The sequence below is a fragment of the Gymnoscopelus microlampas genome (genome assembly GCF_963454915.1).
Source record: "Gymnoscopelus microlampas genome assembly, chromosome: 24".
Lineage (NCBI taxonomy): Eukaryota > Metazoa > Chordata > Actinopteri > Myctophiformes > Myctophidae > Gymnoscopelus > Gymnoscopelus microlampas.
This window is the reverse complement of record NC_139961.1, coordinates 21,932,804-21,948,660: the sequence shown is the minus strand read 5'-3', so window position 1 is coordinate 21,948,660 and position 15,857 is coordinate 21,932,804. Positions and strand designations below refer to the sequence as shown.

Here is a 15,857-nt window from a genome sequence, read left to right as displayed (position 1 = left end):
AGTCTGTCTTGTATCTATCTGATACAGGGGTGGGCAACTTTGATGATGGAGAGGGCCACTATATTTACACACTCACTCAAGAGGGACACATTGCATATACTGTCGGCCCATTCTATGTCACATAAAAGGAGCAAAAATATCCGATCTACAAGCTCAAAAGAGAGTGTGTAGATCTGCTATTTTTGCTATTTTTGAATGGGAATCCAGATTTTCTTTTGCTATTTTTGAATTGGAATCCTGAAAAGTAACATTTTTATTTAATTTCAAATGCATTTAGCTATACTTATGTTAACTTATTGAACTTAAATACAAAAACATTGTACATAATATAGACTGTAATTAAAGCGGGTCATGTTTGCAATTGTAACAGCTGAAATCAATAATATATCAGTATTCCGCTTATCTAATCACTTCTGAAAACATACAGTAGACTACCTTTATTACTGGCGATTACTGTACAGTATCTTGTTATTTTTCATTATACTAGTACCATCTTCCGTTTTCATATCATGACCCTGTTTTTATAAAACATGTCTAAGAGCCTAAAAGTCCTGCTACCAGCAACTAGTGGCCGTTGTACTCCAGAATAAAGTGAGAGCCCTGCACTCTCACTAGTGTTGCCTAAAACAGAAAAAAAGAAGAGGAAAAAATCTATACATATTATTAGAGAATAATGTATATTTAATAAAGTATTAACACATTGTAAACAATAACAACAGCTTTAGAGAAATTAAATAAATCACCATAATTACAAAGCTACAAAGTTAAAATATTGGTCTCTCAAAGGGTGGTGCTAGAGGAAAGGTCATGGGGTCACCACAATCTGTAGAATTCTCCCCCACAAAACGTGGAAAACTGGAAAGGGTCTGTATCTAAATTTATATGGGTGTGACTGTGTGTACATATATTGTATTTATATGTAGGCATTTGTATTTTATGCATGTTTTATGTATGCTATTTGCACTCCCCAATTCTTTTAAATTGTACATATTTCCTGCTATTGACTATTTTCTTCTTAACGTGTTGATACTAAATCATACACATTTCATTCTATATTTAACAGTAGTTCTGGTACAGGACAGATACAGTTATTGTAAGTTACAGTCAGTGTAAACTTTGTCCCAGCATGGAGTTGTAAAGATCTATATTTGTTTTGTCACTCCCATTTGGTCAAAGTTGAGCAACAGGTGAAATAAAAATAAAATTACAAAAGAACAGCGGTTTACGAGGCTAGATCTTGGACTCCCTTGTACAGTAAATGACCTCAGTTGTCTGTGACGTATCTATGACGTATGATTCCAAAGTTGGGCAAGGTCTCAGCCTAGCATTCACCTCCATTATAAAATCATAGTTGGATATTTAAAAATCCAAGCACTGGTGCAGATCAGTCCAGCGGTTTTACGAGATTAGCTCCGGACAACCAGACACACATACACACGCGCACCCACACGAACGCGCCCGCCCGCCCACCCACCCACACACACACACACAGAGCTACACCGTAAGAAAAATGTGTTGTAAGGCAGTGGTACTCTAAAGTGGGTACCACTTCAACCAACCCCTGGGGTCCTTGAAGGGGCTCCCCGGCTAAAAACACTGGTTAGGAACCAAATGGATCCTTATAGGTCTGTAACTAAGAGTGTTCCATTTGTACACTCTCAAGAGTTATGGGGGTCCTTGGTATAAAAAGAAAAAAAGAGAATCACTGTTATAAAGAATACTCTGGTCGCTGGATGTGGGGCAGACGTCTGGTGAATGCTTGAAAGAGAAAGAGAAAGGCGGATATTTCCAAAGATTTTCACAATTTTGAAAATAGCCGAGCTCACAACGCATCACGATGCGTTGTGAGCTTGTAGATCTGCTATTTTCGAACAGCCGAAGTATAAGTCAGGCTTCAGTGGTTAAGAAACAGGTGGGAGGTCAGAGAAGAGGGCAAGCCAAAGAAGTAAAGTGCTAACTTTATGATGACAAAATTTAAATGAACCTCAATTGCATACAATGGAAAACATCAACCACACTTCAATCATTTTTTTTAAAAGCAGAAATAGTTTGAGATTGCTACCGCAGGGTGTTTTAGCAGTTTAAGAGAGACCGCTGCGTAAGCAGAAGGTCGCAAGTTCGATCCCCAAAGCAGCCAGTGTGACACTGACATTCTACCTGCCACACACTCAATGTAATGTATTGCAGTGTTTGTTCTGGGTAAAGAGCGCCACCTAATGGCCTAGAATGTCGAGAACATCATCACACATACTGTAGACAGGTACTGTGTCACTAACTGTGTGTTGAGTGGTAAATAAATACTCCATGAAGTTATGAAATAAAAGTTTTGAAAGTAAAAAATGAAACAACTGGGACTACGGCTGTAATATTCCCAAATTAAATTAATGTATTATCGTGTCGTACAAAAGCACAATCAAATAGAGACTGCTGCAACAGCTGGAACAACCCAGCATCGTCAGTAAGTACCAGCATCATTTCATCGTTCATCTATATACTGTATCGTTGCTGTCGAGTGGAAACCTGGTATATCCAACCAAAACCTTATACTTATACCAGATATTTATAACCTTATACCAGAAACGTAACCACTTTTCATGGTGTCCCTATTTTGGCCTTGTAATTATATGCTTTGTGAGCTATTTTCTCAACTTGTCATACGACAAAATATAAAATCGGGCATTCATTCATGAAAAAAACATAAAAACATTAAATATGGAGATGCAGGGTTTCTACCCGACAGAGATAAAGTAGCCTATAACCTAGAACAGTGGTTTGACAACTGGTTTTGATCAAGACCCAAACTTCACCTTCTCCACCTCTTAACTCAACAAATCCTCATCCAAGATGTTCTTAATACTTGACCTGGAAAGGTGCACAAACATCTCCGCTCCCGGGTTCGGGTCACGAGTCCCACTGGTTGAGAACCACACTGATATTGGAATATCTCGACAGGAATATTTACAGTTTCATTCCAAATGATGACACCTACTCTTAGAAAAGGACACATAGCACCGAATTAAAACATGATTTTTAAATGATGATGGTTAATGTTTAAGGAATTGGACAGTATGTCCTTGGCTGAAAAAACAAACAAACACAAACAACAACCTGATAATGCTTTCATGGACATTGTATTTAATAGATGCCTAACGATGAACTGAATCAAATGTGTTTTTTTTCTTACGATAGTTTGAAGTAGCATTTTGGAAACAAGCTGTTAATCACATCGGGAAAAAAATAAATTAAAGGGAAAACACAGCCCCCTTTGCGTACATAATGTAAATATTTAACAGGCTACAATAAATTACTAGAACATTATCTTAAAACACAAAGGATTATAAAGTACACACTCAGCCACCGGAGGGCGCCAGAGCTCACTAACCTCATGTCTAATGGGGAAGCTGCATATACAGCTGCAGAGAGCTATTGTAATCGAAATGTCACAGATTCAATTCCCACAATCGCTTGTTAGAAAGTCATAGGTTCAACGTCCATAACGGTCCGTCTTGTTGAACTGTGCCCATGAATTTTTTACCTTCAACATGATCTAACTCAATCTAGTTAAACCAAGAGCATGAGTTAGAAAAATGCACATTTTGACAGTTTGAAGCATTCTAGCCAGCAATTCAGTACTGTACTCTGCCTCTCTGAACGGGTTCTATAGTCACCATTTGCGTGTGTGTTTCCCCAAAATGTTCCCCATGTCACAACAGCGGTGAGAAATGTTCCCCCGATCAGAAGAGAGCCCACTTGTACAGTGAGGAGTGTTCCCCTGGTTAGACAGAACAGCACCGACTTATACGGTGAAAAATGTTCCCCCGATCTGAAGCGTGCCCACTTCCACAGTGAAAACCGTTTCCCCGTTTAGACAGAAAAGTGGCTACTTCCACAGTGGAAAAATGCACCCCATGACCAGAACAGCACCCACTTCTACAGTGAAAAGTGTTTACCTGGTTGGAGTCAGAACATCGGCCACTTCCACGGCAAAAGAAAAAACGTTCCCCTCGATCAGAAGAGTGGCCCCACTCTTACAGCGAAGAAATATTCCCCCGATCAGAACCGCGCCCACTTCCACGGCGAAGAACGTCCACCCCGTGTCAGAACAGCACCCTCTGCTCCAGTGGCAGGCTGTCCACCAGGCAGGTGAGCTGCTCCTCCCCCAGTTTGATGCGGTCCTCCAGCTTGCGCTGCTCGATGATGAGGGCCGACTTCATCTTGACGAAGTGGCGGTAGTCCACCAGGCTCTCGGCGTCCAGGTGGTCCTCCATGACCGACGAGACTGCCCGCTCGCGCCTGTCCAGGTTCTCCTTGAGCTCCCGGGCGTCCTCGTGCTGCTGGATCAGCAGCTGGCGCTTCTCGGTCAGGGTCCGCTGATGGGGGGAGGGGGGGAGAGAGAGAGAGAGAGGGGGGGGGAGGGGAGGTTGAGCGGTAATGGGGAGGGAGAGAGGAGGGAGGAAGAAAGGGAGCGGAGGGAGGGATGTTAGAAAGAGGGAAGAACGGCACAGAAAGGCATTTAAAATAAAAGGGAAAAAAAGAAAAGGGTATAAGAGAATACAGGTGCAATTGTAGTTTAACAACTTAAACCCTATATATACTTCATTGACTGGAGTCCCCCAGGGGTCTATAGTTGTCCCCCTCCCCTCTTTGCCCTCTATACCAAAACGACCATAGTCAATCTACAAGCTCACAAAGCATTGTGAATGTTTACCCCAGACTATAGGGACGCTAGGGTTTAAGTGGTTAACGTTTCCTAACTAGTAGAAAAACTACTAGAGTATTGTATCATGTAAAATAATTTACCCGTCTTCAGTGGTGTAAAGTAACTAGGTACATTTACTCAAGTACAATTTTGAGGTACTTTTACTTTACTGGAGTATTTCCAGTTTTCAGTACTTTTACTTCTACTTCACTACATCTCAGAGGCAAATATATGTACTTTTACTCCACTAAAATTATTTAAAAACTTTACTTACTAGTTAATTTGCAGATATAAATTATAATATTATAAAACATACATTAACCACTTTAGCCCTATTCTATACCTCGGCTATTTGAAAATAGCTGATCGACAAGCGACGAGTTGTGAGCTTGTAGAGCTGCTATTTTCAAACATTTCAGTACTTTTACTTTTGGTACTTAAAGTACATTTTGATACCAATACTTTTGTACTTTTACTCGAGTAAACTTTGAATTCCGGACTTTTACTTGCAACAGGATACTTCTCCCATTGCAGTATTGATACTTTTACTTAAGTAAAACATTTGAGTACTTTTTCCACCTCTGCACATGCGCGCGTGCGCGTATGTCCTCCCTACCTTCTCGTCGGCCTGTCCGTCCTCCTCCAAGCTGTTGAGGGCGTTCTCCACCCTGGCCAGCCGTCCGGACAGGGACAGCAGCAGACTGACCACCTTGTCCAGGTCTCCTACGAACATGCGGAAGCGCTCCAGCTGGTTGGGCCGACAGAGGCGCTGCACCGTGGCCTCCACGCCGTGGCCCAGCGCCTCGTTGGACTCCACCTCCTCCTGGAGGCTGCGGCGGGCCTCGCGCAGCACCTCCAGCTTGACCGACAGGCTGTCGATCAACTCCATCTGGGAGGAAGGGGGGAGAGAGAGAGAGAGAGAGAGAGAGAGAGAGAGAGAGAGAGAGAGAGAGAGAGAGAGAGAGAGAGAGAGAGAGAGAGAGAGAGAGAGAGAGAGAGAGAGAGAGATGTAGAGTAATTTGAGTTTGGTTCTTCATGGTGCTGTATCCCAGTGAAAGTGAGAAATTAACCACTTAAGCTCTAATAGAAAAAAAATGTTTAAATGTTTACCTTTGTTAGAATGTTCACTTGCCCACAATAGGGAAGTCAGGCTTAAAGCCTCACTATGTAATTTGTTTTAATGAATAAAATGAAATTTTGTCCAACCTGTATGGTAGGCAGGTAGGGTATTGTAATACAATATAACTTATACAATTGGGGTGGTTGTATTTAGTCTCCCTGCTCTTCTATTGAGACATTTTTGTCAAAGGTCATGTCTCACATTGACACAGGATCTGACACAAATGTTTTGCTAATGGTCAAGATTGGATTTATCCCCCAAGCAAGAAGGCAGGCTCTATTAGCTCAATGGTAAAAATGTCTGCACTTGCGCAGGAAACCGGGTTCAAATCCGGGGTAGAAGAGGAAAGTTACATAGTGCTGCTTTAATGTGGTTAAAGAAATGAGATTACCAGGATGAGGAGAGAATTTAATGACAGAGTCGGATTTCATCTGCTGTATTAAAGTGTACAGAAGTTGATGACTTGCGGGAGATTCTAATGACATTGGTGAACTATTAAGAATTTGGAATAGTTTTCTCTTGCATTAGCATGCAGGTCAGTAATCACAACACACACGGGTACCGTATTTTCCGCATAAGGCGCATCTGAGTATAAGGCGCACCTTCAATAAATGTATTATTTTCATATATAGGGCGCACCGCATTATAAGGCGCATCCGCACTATAAGGCGCACTGGCGGTGCGCCCTATAGTGCGGAAACCAAGGGAACCAATATTGATACATATATAAGGCGCATCGGATTATAAGGCGCATCCGCACTATAAGGCACACTGGCGGTGCGCCCTATAGTGCGGAAACCAAGGGAACCAATATTGATACATATATAAGGCGCATCGGATTATAAGGCGCATCCGCTCTATAAGGCGCACTGACGGTGCGCCTTATAGTGCGGAAAATACGGTATAAGATAAAGACAAAAATAACCAAGCGACCAGGTTTTTACGGCATGGCTCTTCAGGAGGCTAGCCGTCTAAAAGAGGGTTGGGTCTGTGTGTCTGTGTGTTTGTCTGGAGCTAATCTCGAAAACTGCTGGGCCATTTTACCCCACATGTATTTTACACTTTATTTTTATTGGAAGTCAATGGGGCTCTGATCAGACTGAGGCCTTGCCCAAATGTTTAGTCATGTAGTACCTTCTTGTTGGACAAGTCGATGTCCAGCTCGTCCTCAGACTCTCCCTCGTCCTCCTGCCGATCCTGCATGTCCTTCATCATGATGAGGAGCTCGGCTTTGGGAGCAGACGTGTTGTAGTAGGAGGAGCTGGGAACCAGGGACACCTCCTCTCTCCTGATGGACGGACAGAACCGGAGACAGAAGGAGAGAGACAGAGAGAGAGAGAGTTTCTTTTTTATTCTGTAAAGCATTTTGAGCTGCATCTTGTATGAAAGGCGCCTTGTAAAGTTGTATTTATTATTATTATTATATGTAGAAGGTACTGTAACTAAGTAAAGTGACTTCCTTATAACTTTCCCTTGGATAGATGATGTTATACTACATTGGTCCACCAGAGGGCAGGCTATGTGAGGAATGGACAGGCTGCTCTGCCACAGAAATCAACATTGAAAACTACCAGGATTTAGATTAAACCGACTTATTACACAGCTTTTGAATACTCAATGGTGATTCAATCAAGGCACTCAGTGGTCTGTTATTTCTCAGTAAAAGACCACTGTTCTGCAAGCTCACAAAATATATATTTTTTTACAGTTATTGATTATTGTCAAATTATTGATTTAGTTGGTAAGTAGCTGTGTAATACTGTATGTGGGATAATGTACAGTGAGGCAGTCATAATTGGAAAATCAACCCTTTTGCATCGGCCCTGCGTCACACTCTCAGGGATTCTTTTCCAATAATGAACATTATCCCTTAATTATTTACACACACATTCGTCAATTTCAGATATGGATGGTAATATTGTCTCCCCCCACTCCATTCACAGCAACCCAACCCTAATTCTGATTTTATTCCATTTAAGCTCATATTTGTTACGTTTGCAGCTTCAGTCATGATTTCCCTAATCTCTCAAGACCTTTTCTTTTTACCGAACGGGTTAACTTCCCAGATTGTGATTTCACTGACACAGCAGCCGTTTCTCAATACCAAGAAGACGTGTTCATGGAAAGAATGTACTATACTCATCAAGTTATTTGGGAACATTCGCTCAAGTTCAGAAGAGCAGAGAACGTTTCTTTCTGATGTGAAACAGAGTTGTCCTTGAAGTCCCACTGCAGCTCGCTGTCTAATGAGCTGTGTTTCAGTTCAACACAGCAGGACCTCACTTCTCAGTGGCACACATTTTTAACCCGTTTAGACCTGAGGCCGACTGTAAAAACGCCTTCTAAATCCTACCTAAGGTTTTCTGAAAAACTGTGACTTTTCAGGATTAAAATTCTAAAATAGCTAAAGTAGCAGATCTACAAGCTCAAAACGCGTCGCTTTTTACTTCTGCTACTTTTGATGCTTTTGTGTGACGCTGTAGTACGATCAAGTAGGGCATTCATTTACGAAAAAACACAAAAAGTTAGAATAGGGAGTTGACTCAGAGGTGTTCCCAGCTTGAAAGGTACAACAACGTATATGTGTAACAGGTAAGTAGGCTCTATCTTGATAAATCGACCGCAGATATGAAGTTTAAATTACAAATTTTCAGCCTACCTATCATCAGTATTCCTGGGAGAAGTAGAGGCGTCTCGGTGTCTGGGCCCAATGGAGGCTTTCCTGCGATACTGGGCCTCCTCCAGTAGGTTATCTCCCTGGGGGAAGAGCCCCTCCATCAGGTCCATGGTGGTCTTCATACTGCTCTGGTCCAGGATGTCCACCAGGGACTTGTCTCTGTCCATTATGTCCCTGGCCAGCGCCTCTCGCTTGGCGTCTTCCTCCGACAGCTGCTGGGCCCCTGTGGAGGTGGATGGGGTCATGTCAACATTTTGTTTGGATATAGGATATTAAAAGGAATGCCTCACTGTTTTTCCAACCTTATCTCTATAGCTTATGGGGCCTTGCTAATGGTCACTAAATCAGGTGAACATAATCCTATTTTATCCTCCCTACACTGGTTGCCTGGTCTGTTTTAGGATTGATATTAAGATTTTTCTGATTACTTTCAAGGCACTTCATGGACTGGCCCCGGATTACGTTTTAGATTTAAAAATAAACATCATTTATAACCATTACAGCTACTATCAATCTATAAGTTGTTTATGGTATAGATCTACGTTTATATAGCTGACATGTGACTTTACTGCCAGTGCTGCTCCACTCTGGAACTCCACTTCAGTCTTGATAAATCACTGTTCCTTTAAATCTCTTTTTCAAACTTATTTATCAAGGCCTTTTCCTTCATTTACCTTTTTATTTATTTCATTGTTTGAATCCCTTCGACTTTTTATTTCTCACTACAAATTATATTTCATACATTGTTGTTAGTTTTATTTTATCTTCAGTTTATGTAAATCACTTTTTAATCATTATTACATTATTTTTACTATAATGTGCACAATTTCTAAGTCACTGGTGGGTTGTGGATAGCTCAAAAATCTGCCGATGATGATACAGTCAAATCTGATCAACTCAAAGGTGTGGAATGAGGTTCTTTGGAAATGAGGTTCTTTGGAACCTAATACACAAAGTGTTGTGTATTAGCTGACATCACCCAGCTAATTTTCTCATACTTTCAGGTCACCTTATTAAAAGGCTTCATTCACAGACTCTGTATGACAAGGAAACACATTCTGAAGTATCTGTTAAAACTTAACTACCATACACACAAAATATCCAAACAAACAAAAGAACACACTACCGGTGGTGGTGATAGTGGTACAGGCATTACTGGTGGTCCCCTCGGCCCCCGAGTCGTCCGACAAGGCTGACTGGCCCAGGTCTTGCGACGGTCTGTGCCACTGAGGCCCCTGGGGGTCAGGGCGTGTGTAGGCACTGAACGGGGAGGGTGTGGCATTCTCTGCGGAGCCCAGGCTGGCGATCTGGGACGGCCGGCGCCCCTCAGAGGTAGTAGTATCGGGACCCTCGGGATTGTGGGGCAGGTAGGCGCGGCCTGCTCGCTCCGAGCTGCTCTCGGAGTGGACAATCTTCACGGGGACTTTCCTCACGGGACTGCCGACCTCCATCACGTCACTGGGGTCATTCTCTGACCTGGGAAGGGTCAAAGCTTATTGTTAGCGTAACACAGGGGTTTTCAATCTTTTTTTAAATGTCATGAACACCCAAATTTCCCTTTTATTAGGCCATGGAGCGCCCGTTTCAATGATTGTCTCCTACAGACACTGGTAGGAAAAGATGTTTTCAGTTAGATTTGATTAAATTGCCTAAATGTCATAATTGCACATGATGAATACATCAATAGTGTTTAATTTGAAACATTATTAAAATAGACACCAACTGTTTGTTTGAATGTTGCACATCCATAGAATGTCCTCTGCATTTACCCATCCTAACTATTAGAAGCAGTGGCTGCTATTAATACGGCACCCGTGGAGAAGTAAGAGGCGTTGATTTGGCTGGGTACCCCCTGCAGACCGCCTCAAGGACCCCTGGGGGTCCCCGGACCCTACTTTGAAAACCACTACACTAACAAATGCTTAGGATTTGATACATACCGTATGTATAACTCTCAATAAAACAAATTATTAGACAAATAATGAAAATCACTTATTACACAGCTTTTGAAAACGCAATTGTGATTAAATGAAGGCATCTGTTATTTCTCAATAACAGACCTAGACTTCCAGAGGAGATGTCTGTAGTGTGAAATCTTTTCAAAGCCTCTGAAAGTGACTACATATTTGCCATTTGCAATGACTGTTCAGCTTCAGTCATGCGAGGCGGGAGCCAGACTCGTATACCAAACTTAATAAACCACCTAAAGATCTGACATCCTGATATATAGCACTCTCCTGCACATCCATAGTGCAGTTACAGTATGGAGGTGCGGAGGAGCATAATTATTTCAGAGTGAGTGATGGCAATCGCGATCATATCTGAGATACTGCAGTTCTATATTGCAGCTTGTTTAAATCCGGCCCTTGGAAACAGAGTGTAGTGTTCAGTTCCTATAAACATCAAAGCATTCCCCCACCCCCACCCCCCCCACAAATCTGACGGACATCAAAGGTTTATCAGTCCAAGAGACAAAAGCCACAATGTCCTGATAACATAAGTAAGAAATCCTCCCAGAATCCGTGGGAATGACAGAGAAGTGCCAGGCAGTGTTGATTTCGTCGACTAAAACTATGACAAAAAATGTTCGTCGAGTACCTTTTCTCACTGGCGAAAACTAAATAAGCTACGATGACCAAAACTAGTGTAAGACTAAATATATTGACAATTTCGTAAACAAATAAAAACTAGACTAAAATGTTATGGGGGGACTAGTGGAGAAGAGATCCAGTAGAACTAAAAGACAAGTAATTTTATGTATGGTTGCGCTCGGGTGTTGCGCTCTAAAAATAGCAGATCTACAAGCTCACAATGAGTCGCGCTGCGATGCGTTTTGAGCTTGTAGATCGACTATTTTCAGTATGCAACCAAGTGTAAAATCAACCATTGCGACACCATCAAGGCCAGCCAAAATACATTTTAGTCGACAAAATCATTTGTAGATTGTATCTACTATAATCTTATGATATTTAGTCGACTAAAACTAGACAAAAACTAAAGCATTTCAGATGACTAAAACTAAATCAAAATGTGTCAAAATCAACACTAGTGCCGGGGGGACAAAACAAAGAGCAAAGGAGAAGCAGTAGAAGGCAGTTCCCCCCCCTAATTATGACATCAGAACCAAGGTCTAGAATGCTTCAGTGAGCGTGTATTCAGTCAATCACTTTTAATTAGAGGACAGACTATAAGACTGCAATGGAAACCGACGGTCGGAGTGGCCCATACAGCTCTGACAAAATGACAGCCTTCAACTCCACAGCAGAACAGAAGTCCAGAAGAACTCTGTGACTCTGAGCTGCGCAGATGAAATCAATTTAAACTTAATTCCAATCAACTAGGAACGTAATCAAACTCAGATTTTTCCCCACATGTACGAAATAATTAGCTTCAAAATCTACCCCGACAGGATTTCAGTTTCAAGTTTTAGTTTAGTTTTACTGTGTTAACAACTTTGAACCTGGCATCTATTTTTTGCATGTAAAGAAATATATATACATTCATATATAAGGAAAAACAACAACAATGTGACGCATTGTGAGCTTGTAGATCGGTTCTTTTCACAGCACGACACCATCGTACGACGAAGTATAAAAGCTCAAGTGCTTAAAAGAAATTACACAATTATTCAAAATCACAGAAGGAACATGGTTACCATTTCTGGTTCATCATCTAGTCTACTAGTTACTTTGCAGATATACATTATGATATTATAAAACATACATTAACCACTTCAGCCCTATTTTAGTGCTTTTACTTTTGGTACTTTAAGTATGTTTTGCCAATACTTTTGTACCTTTACTTTAAGTAACATTTTGAACATAGGCCTTTTACTTGTAACAGAGTATTTGTATATTGTGGTATTGCTAGGTATTGCTCTGAGTACTTCTTCCACCACTGTCAAAAAGCTGTGTATAGTATGTTCTTTCAGCAGGTTCCTGGTCATAAAATGGAGGCATACAGTACAGTACAGTACAGTACAGTACAGTACAGTACAGTACAGTACAGTACAGTACAGTACAGTACAGTACAGTACAGAAGGTAAACACAGAGCAGCAGCTTTACTTTAAGGACCTAACATGCTCTCTGCTATAAGCTGCTTACCTGACAGTAGGCCTGTCACACATGGTCACCTGATCACAATGATTTGAGATAATCGCAAATTATTATTGCAGAATCGTTTCCGTTCGGTGCCATTAAATGAATCCGTCCAAAAATAGTGGAAAGAGCAGATCTGCAAGCTCACAGTGCATCATGATGTGACGTGCTGTGAGCTTATAGATTGGCTATTTGAAAGTATACAATTATTGAATATGGCCTATTTTGTCCATAGAACATGAATTAGTTGGATTATTGGTTCCCGTTCATTGTCAGTCATTTCTTTGTATATTGAAGTTATTTGTCATATCTGCCCTGTGCAATTTTAGTTTACAACGCCTAAAAGGCAAACAATTACATTGTTCGCAATTACCAGTACAACAATAGGCTTTATGCACAGCAGCCATATTGGGAAGGAATTGGGCCCCTTCCTTACTTCCTTCCCAGGTGTTACCAATAATACTAATTAAGGCTCTGTTCCATTTAGCGTAGCACAGTGGTTGTCTTATTTTCAAGGACCCCCATAACTCTGAGACTGTACAAATGGAACAAATTACGGGTCCATTTGGTTCCATTTGTACACTCTCAGAGTTACACACCCACAAGGGGCCATTTGGGAACCAAAATGGAGTGTTTCTAGTGAGCCATCATGCACATTGCACGATATCAGCACCCTGAACAGAATGGAACAGAGCCTTCATTAGTATCATTGGTAACACCTGTGAAGGAAGTAAGAAGAGGCCCAGTTTCTTTCCAATATGGCTGCTGTGCATAGAGCCTATTAATCGTCAAGTAAAATGTCATGATGGTGACGGCCCTTACCTGACAGGAGTGTCATCCTGGGTGGACACCGGGGGAGGTCTGTCGGTCAGCCTCTGGGGCGCGAACTGCGGCGAGGGAGAGCGCGCCCTGTCTGCGGCGGAGGGAACAAACAGAGACTCCGCCGTCATGAAGGAGAGGAAGGAGAAGGAGGAGGAGGCGGCGCAGGGCGGGGTCGGCGGCTCCATGGTGATGACCGGCGTCTGCCGCCTCTCCACTCCGTCTTCTCCTGCTCCTTTACGCGGCGGGTCCGGTCCGGAACGAGGGGAGGATGAGGAGGCGGCGGAGGAGGAGTCGAATCCCTGGGCGAGTGGAGAGCACGGCCGAGGCACGGGGCTGGACGAACGATGGAGCGTCGCCTCTGCTGCCGGCTCCGGCTGGCCGACGGCGAGGAATTCCTGGGATGACGATGTGGTGGTTTCCGGGCCTGAGTGGTGCGGCCTGGGCACAGGCAGCAGACTCTTGGTCTGGGAAGGCTGATGGGCGGTGGCGGCCGCGGCGTGCTGGGAGCCGGGGCCGGGGCTGTGGCGAGGAGGAGGGCTCACCGGGAGGCTGCCACTGTGGGAAGGGCTGGCGGTGTCCTGCAGGAGACTGTGGTCTGGATGGACCGGGAGGGAGCCGTCTGACCCGGGAGCAGGCTGTGGGCTGAGGTCGAGCCGGCCCGGCGGGGGTTGGATCCTGACCTCTGTGTCTCCCCTGAGGAAGATAGCAACACATTTTAGTCAGTCAATCACATTGTAGTCAGTCAAAAGTCAAACTTCATCTGCATGGCATATTGTTCACATAAGGGAAACCTTAATGGCAAACAAATACACAAACTGTACTACAATATACTGTATACATTGTTTACTTACAAAAGAAAGCAAGGTGTGTACTGTGTGTGTGTGTGTGTGTGTGTGTGTGTGTGTGTGTGTGTGTGTGTGTGTGTGTGTGTGTGTGTGTGTGTGTGTGTGTGTGTGTGTGTGTGTGTGTGTGTGTGTGTGTGTCAGTGTTGATTTTGACAGCAATTTTTTATTTAGTTTTAGTAATAGTCTTTTGAATAAAATTCTGTTTAGTTTTAGTTATATTTTAGTCATCTGAAATGTTTTACTTTTAGTCTAGTTTTAGTTGGCTAAATATCATAAGATTTTAGTCGACTAAATCTACAGTTGATTTAGTCGACTAAAACTTATTTTTGGCGGGCCGTCAAATTGATTTTCACTGAGCTGCATGCCGAAAATAGCCGATCTACACGTGTTGTGAGCTTGTAGATCAACTATTTGTTGATCTACAAGCTGTCTGTGACAGATGACAGTTTTTATTTGTTGACGAAATTGTCAGTATATTTAGTCATAGTTTTAGTCATCATAGCTTAGTTTTTTTTCGTCAGTGAAAAAAGGTAGTCGACAGACATTTTTCCTCATAGTTTTAGTCGACGAAATCAACACTGGTGTGAGTGTGTGGCAACGCAAGAGGCATCTTGGATTGTAACTTAAGACAAGGCAAGAACATTGAGGCTTGGCCTCAAGTCCTGTATCAACGCTGAATAGCATCTGGCTGGACACAGTGGCACCACCATTATCATTTTCATCCACTGTCCTATCTGTTGATGGGGAATGGGCAGGAGCTCCGTTAAGGGGCTGCCATGGTCAGCGCTGCCAATGTGAGTGTGTGTTACCATGAAGAGGAACCTAAGCCGTGTGTGTGACAGCCAGTGAGGGGGCGTCGAGTTACACCTCTAACACTGATCATCACAAAAGCAGGACTGGAGGGTAAAGTCTTTTTTTATGACAGACTGATGCCTGAGGAAACCAAGTGACCTTTTGTTTTTTTATCACGGACCCACTGCTGTGTGTGTAAATCATCCCACATTTCACCATTTAAAGCCATCCTCCATTATTGCAGCAGTCTTTTTTGTTTTCCAGTGCCGGCCTATAGTTCTAGACGTGCATTCCAGAGGATTCTGTCCATTGATTGATTTTGACAAATACATGTATTAAATACAGTGCAAAGTTCAAAATGTTAAGCTCCTCTTGAAACAATACTTGCCTCTATCAACTGAGGCGTAACAAACTATTTCAAACCACAACCCCATACGATGCGGTTTAGTGAGAAAATTAGGGGGTAAAACAGTCCGAATTTGAGGGGGACATTTAACAAGCCCCCAGGGCTTCAAAATTGTGGCCCCTCGGCTGAATGAGTGGCTGGTAGAACAGTAGACGAACCTACCAGCCAACATGCCTGCAATTTACCTGCTCTTAGCTGCGGCTGGTGTTCATTTCCCACCAACACAAGAGTTTCAACAAAGCGAGCAGTAACGGTCAAGGATCAAATTCACATCTCTGTCATGAGAAGGGTCACATAGGCACAGAGCAACCGGGAAGTCGTCTTTGTTAATACAAGGCCAAGGAGACAGCGATACACTCCCCGCCCTAACACACGTACAGTTATGTAAAATATGAGAG

General features: G+C 42.7%; 2 protein-coding genes across 2 annotated transcripts in view; one reads left to right on the top strand and one right to left on the bottom strand.

Annotated features, from left to right (window-relative positions):
* LOC311040875 (putative claudin-24) overlaps positions 1-15,857 on the top strand; it is a 47,375-nt gene that overhangs the window by 12,662 nt on the left and 18,856 nt on the right. The window lies entirely within an intron of this gene.
* Positions 3,017-15,857, bottom strand: part of shroom2b (shroom family member 2b) — a gene marked incomplete at its 5' end in the record, with an annotated part of 47,207 nt that continues 34,366 nt past the window's right edge. Inside the window, 6 exons of the mRNA XM_084050923.1 lie at positions 3,017-4,370; positions 5,316-5,588; positions 6,954-7,107; positions 8,479-8,719; positions 9,623-9,972; positions 13,417-14,109. Of these exons, the coding sequence (XP_083907049.1) occupies positions 4,098-4,370; positions 5,316-5,588; positions 6,954-7,107; positions 8,479-8,719; positions 9,623-9,972; positions 13,417-14,109 (1,984 nt within the window). The remainder of the gene's footprint in view (positions 4,371-5,315; positions 5,589-6,953; positions 7,108-8,478; positions 8,720-9,622; positions 9,973-13,416; positions 14,110-15,857) is intronic.